This window comes from Nelumbo lutea, chromosome 5, assembly GCF_056320005.1.
Source record: "Nelumbo lutea isolate HS-2025 chromosome 5, American lotus-T2T, whole genome shotgun sequence".
In the NCBI taxonomy this organism is placed as follows: Eukaryota; Viridiplantae; Streptophyta; class Magnoliopsida; order Proteales; family Nelumbonaceae; genus Nelumbo; species Nelumbo lutea.
The window spans coordinates 83,056,427-83,071,511 of record NC_142688.1 but is presented as its reverse complement, the minus strand read 5'-3'; the positions used below and the strand labels follow the sequence as shown (position 1 = coordinate 83,071,511).

Sequence of the window (15,085 nt, the reverse complement as noted above, 5' to 3'; positions counted from 1 at the left end):
AGTTTTTATAGTCTCTTAGATGGGAGCAGTGGATCCACTGAAGCCGAGGTGGGTACCTCGGCTCAGGCCGTAGATCACCCTACTGATGAAGTTACTTCGGGCCAGGATGCGGTCCGCAATCCTCTTGAGGTGGAATCACCCCGAGGGGAGCGAGAGGCCTCAGGTGATATGGCTTCCACCCCCCATCGAGGCCGGCAGCTAGATAACTTTGGCCCATCGACAATGACAGTGGACAGGCTCCTGTCCCTAGTAGCTCGGTATAGGCTTCCGAACGACTTAGTCTACAGTATTCCCCTAGGTAACTCTCCTTGGGAGCACGATCACGACGAGATCGTGATTTTCAACATTACCATTGACAATATGCACCTGAACTCCATTTGAAATATAGTAGGAACCATCTCCCTCTTCCACGACTATAACCTTCCTCTCAACCTCAACATCTTCTCCTCCATTCTTTCTATAAAGAAGAACTCATCCTATGTTCTACCCGAACACAGGCGGACTTACTACCTGTCCCCACGTCCGAGCTACAAACTCTTGCACGAGCTCCCGAACAAGGTCTCAGCCTAGAAAAGGCATTACTTTGTGGTCTGCAACACTCCCGACCCATTAGAGGGTGGCCATCCAAGACCCCAGTATCAGGTTGGACCTGAAAACAAGGGAAGCGCTCCGATCTTGGGCGGAGCTCAGTTTGAAGTTCATGGACTATGTGACCAAGGACAAGCTCATGCAGGCTGATCTGAGTCCTAGTAGGTCACCATTTGTTATATTTCCTTTGCTTCATCTTGGTATTGTTTCTAATTGTGCTTTGGTTGTAGCTATCATGGACATCTCCGCGACCGAACTTTTCGGAAGTATGAAGGGGAAGATGAAGCGAACTTTGAAAAGAGCTTGCGTTGAGTCTCCGCATGCTTCCGTTCTAGAGCCCGAGCAGCCATCGTCCATCGAGCAACCTCCCATGATTGACCTGGTCGAGGAGGAACCAAGGAAGCTCTCCCCGCCCCGTGCACCCAAGGAGGCGATGTCTTCAGAGCCTGCCCCTACAGTTGTCGCTTCTTCAGGTAGCGATGAAGCAGCTCGGAGCATTCTGACTCCAAAATACAGCCTTCTCAAGAGCAAGAGCACAATGTAAGCCGAGGAGGTTGCTGGCTGGGTCAAATTGTTGGTCACTCAGCTCGGAGCTCGAGCGGCTACCCACTGCATGGTGGTAAGTTTCTGACTTGTCTTCTTTGATGTTGTATTTGGCTTTTCATGTACTAATGCTTGTTCTCTTCTCTTGGCAGGTGAACTCCGCTATCTACGCCTTGACTTACCAGTCCAAGGTGCATTTGTAGCGGGCTCTCATAGCTGAGTCTTCTTCCCGCGAGGCTCACACCAAGCTAAATTTGCCCTACAATGAAGTTAACTTGCTGAAGAAGGATGTGTGGCCTAAAAAGGAGCTGATCACGCTACTGATGTCCGAGAAGAAGGAGCTTGCGGAGGAGAAGGCTGCATTGAAGAGGGAGGTGGAGAACCTCGAGGCTCACGTAAAGGAGTTGACCGAGATACTCCTTCAAGTAGTAGGAGGCCAAGGTCAAGGCCTCGGAGGAGTACCAGAAAGAGATGATCAAGGTGGGAACCACGAACTACCACAAAGGCTTCAAGCTCAGTAGGTGGTTGACCCGGCATGAGTTCCCTCAGCTCGATCTCAGTACCATCACTACCTTGAGGATTATGAAGGAAATGGCCGTTGAAACTGCTAAAGATCCGGACTCTGAAGCAGAAAGCGACAGCGACCTGCTTGATGACGTCGAGGAGACTGGTGCTGATGAAAGTTGTATGAAAGACCCTCCTGCTGAAGCCTCGGACAAGGGCGAGGAACCCTGAGATGACTAGAAGCCCCCTGACCCTCTATACTATATACCCCGGGCCTCTGAGCTTGGTTCATAGTGGAAGTTTCTCTTTCTTTCTTTCTTTTTTTTTTTGGCTTGTACTAAAAAACTTTACATTAATGAAATACAAACATTTTGACTACCTTTGTGCAAAATTTTCTAAGTGTAAATAACTCCCGAACTGGCAAACTAAACCAAGTAGGAGTAGAAATGTGTAGGTTACCCCGAACTATCGAGCTAACGAGCTGGACTGTAAGTAGGGATAACTGAAATAAAATTTTTCCACGTGTAGGTTACTCTGAACTGTCGAGCAAATGAGCTAGACTAGGAGTAGAGGTAACTTCACATATTGTATGCCGAGGTGGGCGGACATTGTAGGGTATATATCCGACCTGTCTGTGCACGGGCTACTCGCTTAGGTGCCGATTGTCCCTTAGAGTCGAGCCGTTAGGCCTGACTGTTATATGCCGAGGTGGGGTAGACGTCGTAGGGTTTATACCTGAACTGTCAATGCCTTAGGCATGAGAGCTGATTTGCCTATGCCGAAGAGGCGACTGGGACCTATTCGTAGTGCCGAGGTCATATGTCAGCTCGGCATCATGGCCCTTGAGCTTCTGGGAGTGACTCACAGTCCTCTCTCTAGTTCGACGATCACAAGTAGTATCTCCCCAAGTTGTTGACGTTCCACGCTCAAGGTACTTGCTTCCCTTCCAAGGTCTCGAGCTCGTACATACCTTCCCCGAAGAACCATCTTACTCGGTACGGACCTTCCCAGTTCCGTTTGAGCTTACCAACACCGGGCTTAGGTACCATAACCTTCCGAAGAACCAGGTCACCGACATGGAAGTGTCACTTCTTAACCCAGGCATTATAGTACCAAGCTACTCTCTGTTGGTAATCTACAGCCCAGATGTATGCCAGGTCTTGTACTTCTTCCGCCAGGTCTAGGTTAGTATGGAGCTCACCATCATTTGTCTCCTCGTCGTAGGGCTCCAAGTGTAGTATAGGCACCAAGATTTTTGCAGGGATCACGGCTTCTGTGCCGTAAGTGAGGTTGAAGGAAGTCTCACTTGTGGTAGTCTTGATGGTGGCCCGGTAGGCACAAAGCACACTAGGTAGTTTGTCTACCCACAACCCTTTGGCTCAAGCTAAGCGAGCTTTCAGTCAACGGAGTATGGATCTGTTGGTGACTTCCGCTTGCCCGTTCGCCTAGGGGTGTGCTACCGAAGTGAATTTTTGCTGAATTCCTATCTCAGTACACCAATTCTACAACTTGACATCCTCGAATTGCTTCTCGTTGTCGGAGATAAGTACTCAAGGTAGCCCAAAGCGACGCACTATGTTCCTCTAGAAGAAGTTTTGTATGTTGTAGGCTGTAATTGTTGTTAGGGGTTCCGCTTCCACCCACTTTGTAAAATAGTTTACTGCTACGACCATGAACCTCCTCTATCCTGTCGCTGGCGGGAATGGGCCAAGTATATCGATTCCCTACTGTGCGAATGGCCATGGGCTAGTAAGGTATTTGAGTTTGGCAACAGGTTGGTGGTCGATGTTGGCGTGCCTCTGACACTTGTCGCACTTCTTGACGAGTTCGAGTGCGCCAGCCTTCATCGTGGGCCAATAGTAACCCTGTCATAACGCTTTCTGGGCAAGAGCCCTGCCCCCCAAGTGTCCGCCACACAAGCCTTCATGGGTGTCGCGGAGAATGAGCTCGGCCTCTGAAGGTCGCAAGCAACACAAGTAGGGGAGCGTGAACGATCTCTTGTACAACTGTCTGTCTATAATGACGTACTTACCCGACTGGTGCTCTATCCTTCAAGCCGCATTGCGTTCTGTAGGGAATGTCCCGTGAAGCAGATAACTCATGAGCGGGTCAATGCAGCTCGACTCTGCTTGTGCTATGAGAAAAACCTCTCTTGCCCCCCCAAGAATGCTATGCCGAGGTAAGTCCTCTATATACATGGTCTGCATGGTGTTGCTACTTGTGCTAGCTAACCGGGACAAGGCATCAACATCAACATTCTCAGATCTTGAGATCTGTCTGATGAAGTAGGAGATGAAGTCATGCAGTATCTCCCTGACTTTGGCCAAATAGGCTACCAAGGTGGGGTCACGGGCTTCGTATTCGTCACTGATTTGGTTGACCATGAACTGGGAATCACTACATATGACAAGATGCTTAACCTTCACTTCCTTTGCTAGAGTGAGGCTGGTGACTAATTTTCCGTTCTCTACTTCATCGTTCGATGCTGCAAACTTGAACCGGAGTGCGTATTCCAGCTTTACCCTGCTTGGACTGTACAAAATTATTCTTGCACCGCTTCCTTGTTGGTTGGACGAGCCGTCAACGTGGAGGATCTAAGGCTCCTCATCCCAGGTCGGACCTGCTCTAACAAGGATTGGTGTCACACTAGTTGAAGCTTCTAGCGTGTGCTCGGGCTCGGCCAAATTGGGAGTTGCGGTACTGAACGTACATTCTGCCACGAAATCAGCCAAGGCTTGGGCTTTAATTGTCGATCGAGGTTCGTACCAGATGTCATACTCGCTGATTTTGATAGCCCACTTCGTCAATCTGCCAGACACTTTAGGCTTGAGCAGGATCTGGCTCGAAGTCTTTTTGGTGAGGACGACGATGGTGTGGGCTTGGAAGTACAGACGAAGCTTGCGAGCTGCTAGACTAGCGCGTACGCCAGTTTCTCGATCTCTGGATGCTTTGTTTCAGCATCCTACAAAACTTTGCTAACATGGTAGATGGGTCGTTGGACCTGATCTACCTCTTTGATCAGTACCAATCTGACCACCTCTTCACTCGCGGAGAGGTACAGCTTTAAAATATCCCCTTCCTCGAGTTAGGTTAGAACCGGGGGTACTAATGAAGTATCTTTTTAACTCATCGAAGGCGAGCTAACACTCCGCAGTCCACTTGAAACCTTTAATCTTTTTTATAGCCTTAAAGAAAGTAAGCAGCGATCTACCGACTTGGACATAAAACGACTTAGAGCGGCTATCCGACCATTCAGCCTCTGAACCTCTTTTAGCATACGAGGTGGTCTCATATCTAAGATGGCATTCATTTGATTTCATATTGTACTTCCGTAAAATTTCAAAAACATTTTGCAAATCGTTTGATAAAAATTTTGAAAATTGGGTCTTAACGACCATGTCATCTACATAACACTCAACTTTATTGCCGATTAACAGCTCAAAAATCTTGTTTACAGGTCTTTGAAAAGTTGCCCCGACATTTTTTAGTCCGAAGGGCATAACCTTATAGCAGTACAACCCAAGCTCAGCTATAAATGCCATATTTTCTTCTTCAGCGGAGTCCATCCTGATCTGGTTGTAACCAGAGTATGCATCCAGAAAGCTCAACAACTCATGCCCTGAGGTCGCGTCCACTAGGTGATCGATCTTGGTCAGCGGGAAATAGTCTTTTGGGCAGGCTCTATTCAGGTTGGTATAATCGATGCACATGTGCCATTTACCGTTGGCCTTTTTTACCAGAACTGGGTTAGCTACCCAGCTTGTGTAATGGACTTCCGTGATGAAGTCTGTCGCAAAGAGCTTTCCGACCTCTTCATCGACTATCCTCAAACATTCCAGGGCGAGGTTGCGCTTTTTCTGTCTAACTGACCGGACTAAGTGATCAGTGATTAGCTTGTAAGTTAAAATTTTAGAGTCTATTCTGGGCATTTCTCCCACGGACCAAGCAAATATATCTAAATTTTGAAGTAAAAGACTTACCAACTGAGAGCGAAGTGGCTCCTCGATCGAAGCGTTGATCTGGAGGGTCTTAGCTGGGTCATTAGTCGAGATCGAGATGTGAACCGTCTCCTCGGTTGGTGTAGCTCACTCCTCGGCATACTCTGTAGGTCGCTCAAGCTCGATGTTAGCCGCTAGCTTGGCTTTCGCCTTGAGGGCGGCGACGTAGCATTTGCGAGATTCAAGCTGGTTGCCTCGTGCAACCCCTACTCCGTAGTCCGTAGGGAACTTCATTGCCAGGTAGTAGGTGGATACTACCGCACGTAGGGCATGCGTAATGGGCCGACCTACTATGGCATTGTAAGGAGATGGGGTTGCGACTACCAGAAACATGTGTTCGAACCTTGCTATGTTCAGCCACGTGCCAACCTCCACGAGTACTAAAACTCGCCCTAGGGGTTTGACCTCCTTGCCACTGAAGCCTATCAGGGGAGTATCTATCAGCTTTAAGTCGCTTTCCTAGAGCTACAGCTTGTCATAGGTGCCTTTGAACAATATGTTGGCCAAGCTACCTGAATCCACTAGGATGCGCTTGACTTCGAAGTTGTTTAGCCTCAGCTTTATCACCAGGGCGTCATCCCACGAGCATCATCCTCCATGAGGTAAATAGGGTCTTCAAGTTGAGGTTGCTTCGACGGGTTCTGCTCCTCACTTTCTAGTTCACGGGCTGAAGTCTGACCTACTACCGAAGTGCACCCTGCAATGGTGGACCCGCCAGTAATCATATTGATTACTCCGTAGATCGGTCTCTCCTCGAGTAGTTGCCGTGGCAGCTACTCTTTCTGCCTATTACTAGACTCGAGAGCATTCCTTCTCTAGTCCCCCTGCTGGTCTGTTTGTCGATCTGCCTGCCTTCTTTCTTCTCTCTGTATAAAATTCTTCAAATACCCACGACGAATGATCTCTTCGATCTCGTCGCGGAGGTTCCTACAGTTCTCCGTATTGTGCCCGTGGTCTTTATGAAAGTGACAGTAGGCATTCTTGTTTTTGGTGGCGGGATCCCCCCTCAACCTAAGAGGCCACTTGACAAAGGAGGAGTCTTGGATAGCCATCAAGATTTCTCCTCGCTTAGCATTGAGGGGTGTGTAGTTCATCCTTTCAACAGGTTGGGTTCTGGAGCGCTGACCTGACTTGCAAGATTGTGAAGGAGATCGGCTCCCAGACTTGTTTCCTCCCTTGGTCGAGGACTTACTCTTTCTTCTTTTATTCCTGTCATTTTCTGTGTTGTCACCATCTCTTTTTCTCTTCTTTGCTGGATTGTCAGTCCTCTGATTCATCTCTTCATTGGTTCCGATGAACTGGTCAACGAGCTTGAGGAATTTTGTGATGTCTTTCGGATTGTTGGCCACCACATGCCATTTGAATTCCTTATGAGTTATGCCCTTTTTAGCTGTCGTGAGTCTCACCGCTGGGTCTAGGTCAGGGATCTGCAGGCAAATGTCATTGAAGCGCTTGATGTAGCTTCTGATGGACTCCCCTTCTCTTTGAACTACATTAAGCAAACTTTCTTGCGACCTCAGGCACTTCTTACTGGTGATAAAGTGCGAGATCAATAACTCCATGAACTATGCCCAACTCTTAATTGATCTCGGCGTGAGGTTACGGTACCATGTGCGAGCTACTCCTTTGAATGTGGTGGAGAAAGCTATGCACATGCAGGACTCATCAACCCCAACTAGGTGCATCTAGGACTGGAAGGAGTCCACGCAATCGTTAGGATCAAAAGATCCGACATACTTATCTAGGGGAGGCATCTTGAAGTCCTTGGGCATTGGGGTTTCCAAGAGTTCAGAAGACAGAGGGGACGACCTGAAGAGTAGAGGAGCGGCCTTTGTGGCTACCGAGCTCGCCTCCTTTTTACCTTTCACTTGTTCCTACTGGTTCAGTCTCACGATCTGGCTATTCTGAACTGAAGTTCAGTGTACCTTGCAACGCCATCGTTGCTGCTTCTTCATCGGCTCTGCATTGGTGTTGCTAACCTCTTTATGGTCCAGTACTGTTCTGCCACGAGGTAGCTCTTGGTTGCTTAGATTTTGGGGCTGACTGTCATGGATAGAAGGGCCTTGCCTTGAGTTCGCAGCCAGAACCCCAAACCGTTTACCTACGAGCGATCCACCTTATTGATGCGAATGCCGAGGAAGAATGACTCTATTGGGCTGAGTGTCCCCGGACCTATTTTCGATGTTTCCTTGTGAAGCAGGCGGGGTGATCTATCCGTCTCTCCTCCCATGAGGTGAGACTTGGCTCCCAAGAGGAAGTGGGACCTGGGAAGTCTCCTCGCCTCAATGGGGAGATCGAGTGATGTTTAGCACGCGAGGTCGGTTCTATTGAGTTGCTAGGTGCCAGGGTGGAACCGGCTGCTGGCTTTGCGGCAGTGGAGGGAACTGCTGCTAGTAGTACTGGTAGAGCATATGTTGCTGGTATTGTTGGAACTGCTGCACCTGTTGCATTTGGACCTGGATGACCCGCACGTAGTGTACCAGGTCGTCAAACTGGGATTACCTGACTCTGGGGGGAACCACATACGACTCAATGAAGGTTGCGCCCACCACTAGAGGGAGCGGGGCGTTCACCTGTGTAGCGTTTTGTAGCACGGTCAATGTTGGGACCCTAGCCGTAGTAAGCGGTATGGTGAACTGACCAATGCACACTGAAGGAAGCTAAGGTTGCTCCCCAAAGACATTCATCTCACTGCTCCATCCGGTGTGACTGGAGGATGCCATTGATTTCAGTGGAAAGTTGTTGATCGTGGAGAAGACTTTTTTTTATCGTCTTCCCACAGATGGCGCCAATTGATGTAGCACGATATGACTGCTTCCTACTGTAGGGTGATCTGGCTTCCAGTCGGATAGTGAGCTAGGTGAATCTGCAAGACAAGATCAGAGAACACAGGGTGGCTAACCCGGCGAGGCCGCTCCGATGCTTAAATTAGTAATCTGATGTGAGCTGAAGAGCTTTGAGAGTAGAGAGCTAGAGCAGAAAAATTACGCGTACCTTGTGCCATCGGGGTTGGAGCCTTTATATAGTTGAGTAGTCGTGGGGAACACGAAAGAGTTCCAGGATATCCAGGATGTGGAGATAGAGTTCACTCCGCATTTGAAGGAGCAGTATATAGGTAAGGCTTATCTCGTTCCACTTCCGATTCCGGCGGAATCACGACAAGTCCTTATTGTGATCCCGGAAAAGTCGGGGCTTGTTAACTTATAATGATCTCGAGGGATTCGAGGTTCGTTGGAGAGACCTCTGGAGTTGGTTGCGCGGGAGTCAGTCACGTGGTGATTCGAGATGTTGGTCCCAAACTGGTACTTCGATCTTTTAGTTCCAAATTGTCTTGAACACCGAGGTGCCTCGATGCCGATGTGAGACTTATGTCGAGGTGGCCCTGCTCCGAGGTGAGTCTTAAGCCGAGGCGGCCTTTGTGCCGAGGTGACTGAATACGTGAGCTCAATTGTTGCGAACTGAACTTGTCAGGCTGAGTTGTCATCTCTTAGTTAGGTCGTATCCACGTGTCCTCTTTTTACTAGGTCTGGCCAAACCACCCTTCATCAGTATTATAGTCAAATCCATAGATATAAGAAATACACATAAAAGAGAGAAGGGAACCAAATATATATCTTAAAGCAAGGGAATTGAGCCTTGAGATTTGTCTTCAGGCTGCATTTGATTGAAATACGATTTTATTTGCACTAGTGTAAATGCATGGGAGTGTAAATGAAAAAAAAAATGCAAACTCTCATTTAATTTTTTGGGGGGTTTTACTTTATTCTGCTTCATGTCTTAATTTACTTCATTTGTACTGCAATAAAACAAAAGAAGCTAACATTTGTAAGAAAAATAGGATAGAATTTACACTCAAATCATTTGCACTGCCATGATTTTGCATTAATACAAATTTATTTGCATTGCACTAAACACAACCTTAGGCTCAATTTGGGAAGAGTACAAACACAAACATGTACAATGTAAATACAGGTTTAGAAAACACAAAATATAAGGGTTTGCAGTGTACATATTTGTATTGAGACTCTTTCCAAACTCAGTGTAAAACTTGTATTTCTAAACCTTGTACATTGTATTTTTAATAAATCTTGTATTTGCCCTGTACATATTTGTATTTGTATTCTTCCCGAGGCTCAGTTTGAAAAAAGTATAAATACAAATATGTGTAGTACAGATCAACGTTTAAAAAAATGACTCAAGGACAGAACTGTTCTGGGCACTAGTTTCTGGGTCAATGGTCCGACCGTCCAGTTCGAACGAACGGCCAATTCTAACAATAAAATTTAAAAATAATTAAAAAAAATAAAAAACAGTCAAAAACTGTTGAGCGGGTTGATGGGTCAACGATCCGTTGACTTTTTCAATGGTTTTTGACCAAATTCCGAATTTGAGGTAAAACAGAACTGATTGCCTGAACGGCTCCTAAGCCGAACAGTCCGACCGCCTGGGTCAATGGCGGTTCGAAAACGTTGGTACAGATGCACGATTTAAAAAATTCCAAATTTAAGGTTTTGCACTATTCCCAAACTAAGCCTAATAAACATAATCAAATGTAATGACAAAAATCTCATTGGACTACCAACCAAGCTGCCACGTGAAAATTTTCTAGAGCAGCTTGCTAGATTGCATTGAAGTTGTGATGAATTCCACAATTATTAATCATGTGTTTGGTTTGATATTAAATTCCTCAAGAACTTCATATTATTTTTCTGTTTCTCTCTTAATTTCTATCTGCCAAACATAACCTAATGGTAAATGAGTGTATGTATATAGAAATTGAGGGGTTCCCATATGTTACAATTGTTATTTTGTGTTTAAATCTGAATTTCCAGCCTTCCAGGGTTGAACAAGATTGCATGTATTATAAAAAAAGATCGAGTCCCTTAACACATCTAAATTAAATGGCTAGGATGGCAAATATTTATTTTTGTCTTCTGACTGGTTATTTATTTAAATTTATGGTTTTTTTTATTTCCTGAAATTAATTCAGCATTAATATTGACCTTCAGGCTATGTTTGGTATAACACAGCCTTAGAACTTGAAGCAGCGTGACGCGTGCATTGAGCAAATGGGCCGCGTAACATTGAAATATTGTGAAAGTGGACATATATGATATATCTAGTATTTGATAGAAAAATTACATAAAAAATCAGGAAATAGAAAAATACTATTACAAAAAAAAAAAACATTATTTTAATTGCCACGCTATACACTACCTATGCTTCTGTCTTTCTTCTTCATTTTTTTAATCAGTCATTTGGAGGGAAAGATTGTCGTGTCCAAGAGGGTTCCAGAAACTCAAACGTCCATAATGTGCATGGACCCCATGCACGAGATATTAAGGAGGCCATATATAAATTTGGGATTCTATTTCTAGCTAGGTATTGTTTGTTTATTTTAATTATATAGATTACGGTAGGTAGTATTTTCACCATTGACGTCATGATGGTGCTCTTCAAATCATTCAACCCGGATTGTGAGTTGTGACACCTTTTTTCTTTATTGTTTTTTTATTAACTGTGTATGGCCTTTAGTCCCAGCAGGCTCTCCAATTCCAACTTCCGAGCAGTAAGCAGAATGGCTTGGAAGCGATCTTTTCTACTACTATGTTTAGCTGTGGTTTTGTGTTCGACGTCTGAGCGGAGAATGATTGCTGGATACACCTTCAAAGGAAGAGTTGCCCAGAAGACTCTAAATTTGGAGGAGAATTCGAAGTTGATCTCAGGTCACGATGGAGTAGTTGATGAGGGGAAGCAGAGCTCCATTTCGTATCGCAGAAGAAGACATGGTGATGTTCCAAGCCCTGGAGTTGGTCATTGATGAAGTTGTCTGTGGCAGGGTGGCACCTATCTACAACTGTACGTACAACACAAAGGCATGAATGAAAAGGAGATATCACACATGTTCGCGCGCGGCTGGTATCTTAATTTGAGCCGTCATTTACCTTGTGTTAGAGCAATCTAACTATGCTTTTAGGATTACTACGATTAATTAATTGTTAGTAACTCCAGACTGTTGTCAGGACTCCCCTTAATTTTTTTCATGAGTTCGTCCTGTTCAAATCCCCGTTTGTTTGTTATTATATACTGTCTGTTATTTGTTCATCTAACCTTTAATCACAAATAGAATAGTTTTGAACAGGATTCTACTGATTAATTAGGCTTTAATTTCAGGGAGTGGATGAGCCTATGGATATGCATTCTCATTAAAAGAAAACAGTTTTTTAATCTATGTTTTCTTCTTCTTTCAAACCCTTGGAGTGGATATGAGAGGTTATAGCTGCCAATCAAATACCTAAATAAATATAATGGATATGATATAGATTGACTGAAACAGGTATGATCGTGACTCAAAACTTTTCTACAGAACCTCTCCTTGCTTACTCTAGCTTATCATTAGGTTCAGACTTTATTGGGCTCAGTTTATGTTTGCGTCAATTTCATTTGCATTGGTCTAATTAATGCATGGAATTGCAAGTACAAATAGGTGGGGTGTAAATTTTAATTTACTTTTGCTTCGGATTTCACTTCATCTTATTTGTTTGGGAGAAAAATGGTACAATCTGCCAATCCCCATGCATCTTATATGAAAGAAAAATGGAGGTGGGAGGACGGAGTTTGAAAGCAGCATGGTTTTCAAAACCGGACCGAAAAAACTGGGAATCGGTCAGTTGACCAGTTCTGGTTTTTTCCAAAACTGGATTTTTCTTAAAAACGGTTGATTTTGGTCAGTAAACCACTGACCCGGGCGGTTAACCATTCGAACGGTTTTGACCGGTTTTCATTTTTTATTTTTTATAATCTTTTTGTCAGAACGGGCCGATTGTTCAACCCGGCAACTGGACCCTTGACTGGTTCAGTCTCCAGGTCAGTTTTAAAAACCATGAAAAGCAGTCCCTACGTTTTAAAGAGGGAATTGGGGGAGTAGGAAAGTGGTGCAAATTTTGCATCAGTTTTTGTATACAAAATTTGCACTGCCGGTAAATGCAAATGAGATAAAAGGTAAACTTTCTTTATAAAATGGGAGTTCAAATCATAATTACTAACTGAGCCTTTAGTTTCTTTTGTATCCTCAATGTTTATAATGGAAGCAATTATGGTTTTCAAAATTGGACCGGATTGGACAGTCGAATCAGAAAAACCGGAAATTGGTCATCTGATCGGTTCTGTTTTTCCCCAAAATTACTTTTTCTTTAAAATCATTGATTTTGATCAACAAACCATTGAACCGGCCAATTAATTGTTCGAGCTGTTTTGACAGTTTTTCAATTTTTTTTTATTATCAAAACGGATCGACCCTTCAGGTCGAATGATCCGATTATTCGAACGATAACCGAACCCCTGACCGGTTCAATCACCGGTTCAGTTTTAAAAACCATAGATACAACCTTAGATCTCTCCTTTTCTGTCTGTCTTAATTATTACTTTCAGTTCAAGACACTGAAAAAACAAAGCAGTTGGAGTGGGGTGGTAAACAATTAAGGGAAACAACCTATTGTACGTCCTCCACTCCTCCCTTTGATTCTAATAAGCATAGACTAGCTAAGCTCCATCACCTCACTCTAGTCATTATTTAAAAATCATATTTGCGTAATAAAATAAAACTGGTCGGTCCTAATGACCCTATAATCTGCTTCACATTCACTTGTTTATCATCTTGTTCATCAGGGACAGAGGAATAAATTACCTACCAAGAATCATCAACTATTACAATGTCATCAATTTCAATTACCACTAATTCAAAGGGCCCACCTTTTTCAATTCCAACCACCAATCTAATAATACTGTGTAGTGCGCACCCTAGTCCCTAGCTAGCTACCAAAATCCTGAGTTTGTAATATATAGAATTGTAGCAAAAGGATCGTTTCGTTGTTTGTCATTGCCCATTCAATTCATCAACTCAATTCTGATGGTTCAAGAATGGAAATTCAAATGGTCTATTCTTTCACTAATTTGGTGGTTCGGGCTGGAATTGGAATTAGAATTAGAATTGGTTTGGATGTATTCTTCATTCTTGTTCTAGAGGAGGAAAAAAGGAATGGTCATTCTCTCAAATGGGGAATGTCATTCTACCAATAATGAAAATGAGATTTTAATTCTTCCTAACTACACTCAGAATCGGAATGGTCTAAATTCTTGTTCTAGAGGAGGAAAAAAGGAATGGTCATTCTCTCAAATGGGGAATGTCATTCTACCAATAATGAAAATGAGATTTTAATTCTTCCTAACTACACTCAGAATCGGAATGGTCTAATTCCCATTCCCAACCTCTATTCCTAGCTATATGTCAAAAAACCCTTAGACCTTTTCTTTTTTGGTAAAAATAACGGATCCTGAGACTTTGAACCCCACTAGCACTGGGCAATAGGCATGAGTATAACTAACCACCGCCCTCCCAAATTCAAAAACTAACTCTCACCAAAAGATCTCAAAAGCACTCACACTCTATTCCAATTTCCAAAACAAAAGCAACTAAAAAGCCATAATTCCGGTCCATTAGTTCCTTCAATTTCACTCCCAGTCTCATTCATTATTCACAAATCAAAAAGATGGTCTTCATTGCCTTGGAATCCAAGCTTTTTCAATTTCAAGCCATGCATGCGGGAAACTCCTACAATAAGTAGAGCACAGGCATTCAGACTCAGACTAAAAACACCACTTTTTTCGTAACAACCGTTAAATTCCGTCGATACCACTCTCTGCAGCTGGGAAGAACAGGGCTTCGTGGCTTACTCTCAGCTTGCCGGCCGGTCATCGACACAATAAGAAGAGATGGAGGAGGTTGAGGAGTTAAGGAGTGTAACTGACGCCGAACTCCACTGGTTTCTCTTCCCATCATCACCTCTTGCTCCGGCTTATGCTAGGATCTGTGAGGCAATTAACAAGAGGGAAGTGGAAAGGCAGAAGGACTTGAAGGATGCATGCCGGAGCTTTGAGAATTATTTGGTGGAAATGATAGTGGAGGAAGGGAAGGTGGGGGATTTGATAGATGTGGAGGAGTTTCTTTACTGTTGGAAGAATTTAACGTCTCCGGTTTTTACAGATTTTATTTGTAGATTTTATGGAGAGCTTTGCAAGGACCTGTTTTCAGGTGACGAGGAAGAGGGTGATGTGAATGATCCCAACTAAATTGACTGCTTTCTGCTTCGCGCTTTCGAAATTCATTTTCTTTTGTTATAAATAATGAGTGTAATATATAATGATTTTAATCCAACTCTTCATCAGTTCATCTTATTAATTTCTTCCGATCTTTGTTGCCATGCATGGTGTAGTTGCTTCATCCATCAGCAGAATTGAATAAACCAATGTTTTAAATTCAATGTTGACATAGACGGTTGGAAATTTCGACTTAGAAACAAGTCAGAAATTCAATTATATTTCACCCCATAACCATCTTTTATCAAAAAAAAAAATGTTGATAACTTTTGATATGAACAATTGAACTACTAGAT

General features: G+C 44.0%; 2 protein-coding genes across 2 annotated transcripts; one reads left to right on the top strand and one right to left on the bottom strand.

The window, feature by feature from the left end:
* Positions 1-6,448: 6,448 nt before the first annotated feature.
* On the bottom strand, positions 6,449-7,195 carry LOC148853148 (uncharacterized). The gene has a single exon (XM_088945890.1). The coding sequence runs from the start codon at positions 7,193-7,195 to the stop codon at positions 6,449-6,451; it is 747 nt and encodes a 248-aa protein (XP_088802016.1).
* Positions 7,196-14,405: 7,210 nt separating this feature from the next.
* On the top strand, positions 14,406-14,762 carry LOC148853147 (transcription repressor OFP17-like). Its single transcript, XM_088945889.1, has one exon. It carries the CDS (start codon positions 14,406-14,408, stop codon positions 14,760-14,762), a length of 357 nt encoding a protein of 118 aa, XP_088802015.1.
* Positions 14,763-15,085: the final 323 nt, after the last annotated feature.

Excerpts from the sequence above, each read along its gene's own strand:
- LOC148853148 (XM_088945890.1), bottom strand. The coding sequence starts at position 7,195 with ATGGAGTTATTGATCTCGCACTTTATCACCAGTAAGAAGTGCCTGAGG.
- LOC148853147 (XM_088945889.1), top strand. The coding sequence starts at position 14,406 with ATGGAGGAGGTTGAGGAGTTAAGGAGTGTAACTGACGCCGAACTCCAC.